This window comes from Cebus imitator, unplaced genomic scaffold (assembly GCF_001604975.1).
Source record: "Cebus imitator isolate Cc_AM_T3 unplaced genomic scaffold, Cebus_imitator-1.0 Scaffold85, whole genome shotgun sequence".
NCBI classification, from domain to species: domain Eukaryota; kingdom Metazoa; phylum Chordata; class Mammalia; order Primates; family Cebidae; genus Cebus; species Cebus imitator.
Window position 1 is genome coordinate 4,003,922 of NW_016107400.1, and position 7,105 is coordinate 4,011,026.

General features: G+C 39.4%; 1 protein-coding gene across 7 annotated transcripts in view; it reads right to left on the bottom strand.

The window, feature by feature from the left end:
* Positions 1–7,105, bottom strand: part of DNAH3 (dynein axonemal heavy chain 3) — a 237,164-nt gene that overhangs the window by 77,370 nt on the left and 152,689 nt on the right. For all 7 annotated transcript variants that reach the window (XM_037740562.1, XM_017534343.1, XM_037740566.1 and 4 more), the window contains 3 exons: positions 1,731–1,854; positions 1,486–1,642; positions 1,096–1,239 (listed from right to left, as the gene is read on the bottom strand). In XM_037740562.1, the coding sequence (XP_037596490.1) occupies positions 1,096–1,239; positions 1,486–1,642; positions 1,731–1,854 (425 nt within the window). The remainder of the gene's footprint in view (positions 1–1,095; positions 1,240–1,485; positions 1,643–1,730; positions 1,855–7,105) is intronic.

A 7,105-nucleotide genomic window follows, 5' to 3' on the forward strand; every position in this document is an offset into this window, starting at 1 on the left:
ACATTAGACTATAAATGTTCGAATCAGCCTGTTTACCAAGTGATTAAAACATTGGTGGTCAGTTTCTAAGGTACCCAGAAAAGACAGTTGAAGGAAAGCATCATTTTTTATGTGCTTGATACTCTACCAAACAGAAGTACAGACACTACCCCTGGTCCCCACTTTGTGCCCAGAGTAGGAATGTTTTAGATGCTTCCCCTTCCTATGTTGGAACCTGGTGATGCTTTTGCACTTGGCCTCTGAATTCAAGATGAAACATTTGAAATTTTTCTAGTATCCTAGAGAAATCACAGTTTCATAGCAATGGAAGTATAACCAGACAATGCAAATGTAGATGTTTAAAACAACTTTTCTTATATGAAAATGGAAAAGAGAAAATATTGACACATGAAAGGCTATAACAATTTTCTACTTGGGCTTTATTAGGGTCTCAGTCAAATCATGACAATGTGGAAACTGGGTGAAATGGCTCACACCTATAATCCCAGCACTCTGGGAGGCCAAGGCGGGCAGATCACCTAAGGTCAGGAGTTCCAGACCAGCCTGGCCAACATGGGGAAACCCCATCTCTACTAAAAATACAAAAAAAAAAAAAAAAAAAAAAAAAAAAAAAAGCGCTGTTAGTGGTGTTGCGTGCCTGTAATTCCAGCTACTCCAGAGGCTGAGGCAGGAGAATTGCTTGAACCTGGAAGACAGAGGTTGCAGAGACCTGAGATTGTACCACTGCACTCCAGCCTGGGCAACAGTAAGACTGTCTCAAAAAAAAAATAATAATAATGAAAATGTATAGTTCATTTCTCAACTCACCAATTAATCGATCCTAAAAATGCATTTTAAGTTAATTATCAACAAATAATGTTATATATGAAGCCATTTTGATTGGATTCAAACTTATATGTTACTACTGAAGAGAAGCAAAATTGGACCAAGTAAACTATCACCAAATCAAAAGAGCAGTTGACTCAATATTGTTTCCTGAGATTCAGAGTGCAGAGCTGGGGGTCTCCAGTAGGAAGGGAACCTGAAATCTGAGAGTAACATGGGTAAACACTTGGAACCATTTCTGAGGCCAAATGATCACAGAATCTGGTTTACCTTCTCTATGGTCTGCTTGAAGCAACTGGAGGTGGTTTCCTTCACCATGTTGAAGAAGACCTGTCTGTCCTCCTTGTCAATCAGACGGTCATAGAAGACCCGATAAACCTCATGGATCCAAAGCCGGATACATTTTTCTGCATCCTAAAAATCCAGAGTTAATGATTCAAATGAATGGAAGACAGTGCCTGAGGTGGTAGTTCTCAAGGAGTAGCTAAGTCCTGGAGTTGATGTGAGGACTGAACTAGATAATGTTTACAAAATGCTTAGCACGACGCCTAGCATAGATGAAGTGCCTAATAAAAGTTAGCTATTGCCATGATTACTACACATTTTATGTAGCCAAGGACATGCTGAATGATCTTGGTAGGAGAAATGATAGTGGCTGACCTGAAGGTGGGTGTGAGGGCACAGCAGGACCCCTTGAATCACTCGTGAGAAGTCCCGCAGGTTAAAGACATAATGTGATTTGGAGGGAGTTGGCAGGAAGTTCTCCACTGCATCTCTATAAATTGTCTTAGTGGCTTGGACCAGCATCTTTCCATATCTTGGGAGGAAGGGGATGGCACAGTCAAGGAGGGGCCAGAAACTGAGAACACCCAGCCCAATATCCAAGAAGACGCGGAACCTCTTACCTTAAGAACATCACATCAAACCCTTTCCCGAAGTGCCAATCAACAATGGAACTGAAAATCTTGGTTAAAATGTCATCCTCAAAGGCATTGATAGAAACGATATTCAGATGGCGAGTGAATCGTCCTGGAAAACACAACACACAAGTGAATCTTCCTGAAAAACACATATTGTCACACTATCTGTGACCCTATGAGGCAGGAGAGTTGGATTTTCCTTCTGCCTTCATGTTCTAGAGCAGTGCTGTGCAATATGGCAGCCTCTAGCCACCTGCAGCAATTTAAACTTCAATTAATTAATATTAAAAACATTAAAAATGGTCTTCTTTAGTCTCACCACACTTCAAGTGCCCAAGAGCCACATGTGGCTAGTAGCTACTGTATTGCTCAGTACAGTATAGAACATCTCCATATTGCAGAAGGTCTACTGACAGTGCTAGTTTAGTGCTCAATATTTATTATATTATATTATATTATATTATATTATATTATATTATATTGTGTTCTTTTTTGAGATTTCTGTTGGGGTGCAGTGGTGCAATCTCAGCTCACTAGAACCTCTGCCTCCCGGGTTCAAGAGATTCTCCAGCCTCAGCTTCCCGAGTAGCTGGGACTACAGGTGCGTGCCACCATGCCCGTCTAATTTTGGTATTTTGCCATGTTGGCCAGGCTGGTCTCCAACTGCTGACCTCAGGTGATCTGCCTGTCTTGGCCTCCCAAAGTGCTGGGATTACAGGTGTGAGACACCACATCCGGCCTCAAGATTGTTTTTAAAAGTTAAAGGCAATACATGATCATTGTAAAAGAGCCAAACAATTCAGGAATACTTTTGTAGAAAGTGAATATCTCCTTATTTCATTTACCTTATACACACCTAATCCATTCTCCCCTGCCCAAGGTAACTACTATAAATTTGGTATTCTTATATCATCTACGTATCTATGTATTTATCTATGTATCTATCTGTCTATCTATCTACATATCTGTGTATCTGTGCATCTAATCCATCGTTAGATATCTGTTTACATATGTATTTATTTATATCTATATATACCAGCTTTATTGATATCCCAGTAACGCACATACTATACAATTCACCCATTTAAACTATAATTATTCAATGATTTTTAATATATTGAGGGTTGTACAACCATTATCACAATTTTAGAACATTTTAATCACTCTAAAAAGAAACTGTACTGATTAGCAGTCACTCCCCATTTTCTCATGGTTCTCAGCCACTAGTAATCTACTTTCTGTCTCTATAGGTTTGCCTGTATATCTTTAAAACATTTTTTTGTTACAGATAAAAGATAGATACAGAAAACCACACAAATGTATAGTTTAGGGAATCATTATAAGGTTAACAGTCTTAGCATCTACCATCAAGATTCAGAAATAGAATTTTGCCAGCCCTCCACAAAAGCCTCTCTACAGAGCCCATCCCAATCGTAACTCTCTCCTTTTCTTTCTCCAAAAGTGATCACTCTTCTGATTTTTATAGTAAGCACTGTCTTGGATTTCTTTATTTTTACCATCCAAGTGTTTATTTGTAGACACCAGAGTTTAATTCTGCAAGTTAAAACAACCATATGCTTTTAAGTCTCACTCTTGTTGTGCAGTCTGGAGTGCGGTGGCATGATCTCAGCTCACTGCAACCTCCACCTCCTGGGTTCAAGCGATTCTCCTTCCTCAGCCTCCTGAGTAGCTGAGATCACAGGCACATGCCATGATGCCCAGCTAATTTTTGTATTTTTAGTAGAGATGGGGTTTGACCACGTTGGCCAGGCTGGCCTTGAATTCCTGACCTCAGGTGATCCACATGCCTTGGACTCCCAAAGTGCTAGGATTACAGGCATGAGCCACTGTGCCTAGCCTCATATGTGTTTTTTAAAGTTTCTTTTTAATTTATAGGTTTTTCCCTTCATTCCTTTCTTATGTGTCTTATCCGTTGAAGATCTGGGCTGTTTGACCTGCAGAGTTTTCATAGGATTTTGTTGATTACATACTTACTGGTGCAGTTTATCATGTTCCTCTGTCCTCTGTATTTCCTTCAAATTTGTAGCTGGATCCAGAGACTTGTTGGGATTCAGATTCCATCCCTTTGCCCAGACCAAAGGGGGTGGTATGTTCTTTCATCAGACAGTCCTTGATAATGTTTCTCCTTTTGTAATGTGAGCAGCTACGGATGCTCAATGGCTAGCTAGATCCATTAATTTACTGGGGTTAGCCAAATGGCAGTATTCTGAGTCACTTCTTTTTTATCTATCAGTTGCAATATTTTCATGGGAGACACTTCCTTCATCAACCACTATTTGGTTATATAGTGGTACTTTTTTTTATAAGAAAGTCAGGGTAAATGCCTGATTCTTTCCCATTTACTTACCAGTTTCTAAGATAACAGGGTGGTTCCTTATAATTCTCTGAAGGTGACCAACTATTATTATTGTTATAGATTTCATGGATTAAAACATATTAGGATAAATTTCAATCCATTCAAATTACTACCATTGTTGAAGGTTAAATTTTCTCATCTTTGGCCAGTGAAAACCTCTTTAGGTTGGCAACCAAGTCCTTTTGATGTGACTCTGGTAATCTTTGATAGCTTTCTCATTATCTGGTATATCAGTAATTTACAGGCTTATTTCATATATTTCTTACCCCAGCAGACATGCAATCAGCCACTTTCTTTTTTTTTTTTTTTTTTTTTTTTTTTTTTTTTTTTTTTTTTTTTTTTTTTTTTTTTTTTTTTTTTTTTTTTTTTTTGAGATAGAGTCTTGCTCTGTTGCCCAGGCTGGAGTGCAATGGCGCCATCTCGGCTCACTGCAACCTCCGCCTCCCGGATTCAAACAATTCTTCTGCCTCAGCCTCCAGAGTAGCCGGGACTATAGGCACGGTGCCACCACACTTGGCTAATTTTTGTATTTTTAGTAGAGACAGAGTTTCACCATATTGGCCAGCTGGTCTCAAACTCCTGACCTTGTGATCCACCCACCTCTGCTTCCCAAAGTGCTGGGATTACAGGCTTGAGCCACCGCGCCTGGCACAATCAGCCATTTTTTTTTTTCTTTTTTTTTTTTATTACGATGTCTTGGCTTCTTTCAGCAGGAAATTGGATTTTAAGACTACAACCTGAGTGGTAGACATGCTTATTGTTAATAAAGTGGTCATTATTTCTAGACCTTCTCAGTGGACATTAAACATTGAGTTCAAATTAAGGACTACAAAACTTCTGCCTAACTTCTTTTTTTGTTTTTGTTGATGTTGTTCATTTGTTGAGACAGAGTCTCACCCTGTCACCCAGGCTGGAGTGTAATGGCGTGATCTCAGTTCACTGCAACCTTTACCCCCCAGGTTCAAGCAGTTCTCATGTTTCAGCCTCCTGAGTAGGTAGGACTACAGGAGTGTGCCACCATGCTAGGTTAATTTTTGTATTTTTAGTAGAGACGAGGTTTCACCATGTTGGCCAGGCTGGTCTCAAACTCCTGGCCTCAAGCGATCCACCCTCCCGGCCTCCCAAAGTGCTGGGTTTACATGTGTGGGTCACTGCCCCTGGCCCTAATAACTTCTTATGTATTACATCTTGATCTCCTTTTTTCCACCCTGAGACTCTTGGTTCTCAAAAACACAATGGATAAGAGAAAGAGAAAATTCTACATTTTCAATTGTTCTATATCTACATCATCAAATAATACAGTCTTTACATAAAATAATTTCTCCATTTAGTCTTTGTTCAACAAATAAGCATATATAATGCTTAATACTAGTTATATCAATCTCCCCATAGTCATTTTGATTATCTGAAATCCATTTTCTAGGAGATGCCTGAGAAATGGCTTATAAAAATAATAGTCTCTGAGTTCTTGCCTATTGATAATAATTTTCCTTTAATACTTGAAGATTAATTTTTCTGGCTATAAAATCCTCAGCTCTCATTTTATTTCCTTAAGTATCTTAAATATGTTATTCCATTTTCTTCTGGTATTAAGCATTGCTATTGAAAACACTTAAAGTTGATCTAACTTTATTTCCCTTATAAGTTGTGTGCTGTTTTTGTCTAGATATCCAAAATATTTTTTTCTTTTTTTAAATTTTGAGACAGGGTCTTGCTCTGTTGCCCTGGCTGCAGTACAGGGGTGTAATCACATCTTACTACAGCCTTGACCTCCCTGCCTCAAGTGATCCTCCCACCTCAGCCTCCTGAGTAGTAGGGACTACAGGTGCATGCTACCACACCTGGCTAATTTCTTTTTCTTGAAAGCCCCACTATTTTATGCTGTTTATTAGTGTATGCCTTGGTAGTGATCATTTTGAGTCAATATTCTTAGGTATACAATGTGCTCTTCCAGTACATTGTAATTCTCAAAATGATTTTTTTCTTGAGTTTTTTAATTGCATTATATATACATATATATTGTATTATTTCTTGGTTCTTTGATTTTTGTTCTTCAGACACTTCTATTAATTATATGTTGGATTTTCTTTGTAAGTTCAATATTTGTTATTTTCTCTCGAATCCTTTTAATCCTTTTCTTCATTTCTTTTTTTAAAAATGGCCTGGTACAGTGGCTCATGCCTGTAATCCGAGTACTTTGGGAGGCTGAGGCAGGTGGATTACCTGAGGTCCAGAGTTCAAGACCAGCCTGGTCAACAGGATGAAACCCTGTCTCTATGAAAAATACAAAAAATTAGCTGGGGATGGTGGCGGGTGCCTGTAATCCCAGCTGCTTAGGGGACTCAGGCAGGAGAATCGCTTGAACCTGGGAGATGGAGTTTGCAGTGAGCCAAGATCACACTGTTTCACTCCAGCCTGTGAGACAAGAGCGAGACTCTGTCTCAAAAAATAAATAAAATAAAATAAATAAAAAGATTTATTGTGATATATATAACATAAAATTGGTCATTTTAACTTTTTTTTTTTTGAGACTGAATGTCACACTGTCACCCGGGCTGGAGTGCAATGGCACGATCTCACTTCACTGCAACCTCCGCCTCCCAGGTTCAAGCAATTCTCCTGCCTCAGCCTCCCAAGTAGCTGAGATTACAGGCGCCCACCACTATACCCAGGTAATTTTTTGTATTTTTAGTAGAGACAGGGTTTCACTATGTTGTCCAGGCTGGTCTCAAACTCCTGACCTCGTGATCTGCCTGCCTTGGCCTCCCAAAGTGCTGGGATTATAGGTGTGAGCCACCACGCCTGGCCTCTTCTTTCTTTTTTTTGAGACAGAGTCTCATTCCGTCACCCAGGCTGGATTGAAATGGTGCAATCTTGGCTCACTGCAACCTCTGCCTCCCAGGTGCAAGCAATTCTTGTACTGGGCAGCTGGGATAACAGGTGTGCGCCACTATGCCTGGCTAATTTTTTTTTTTTTTTTTTT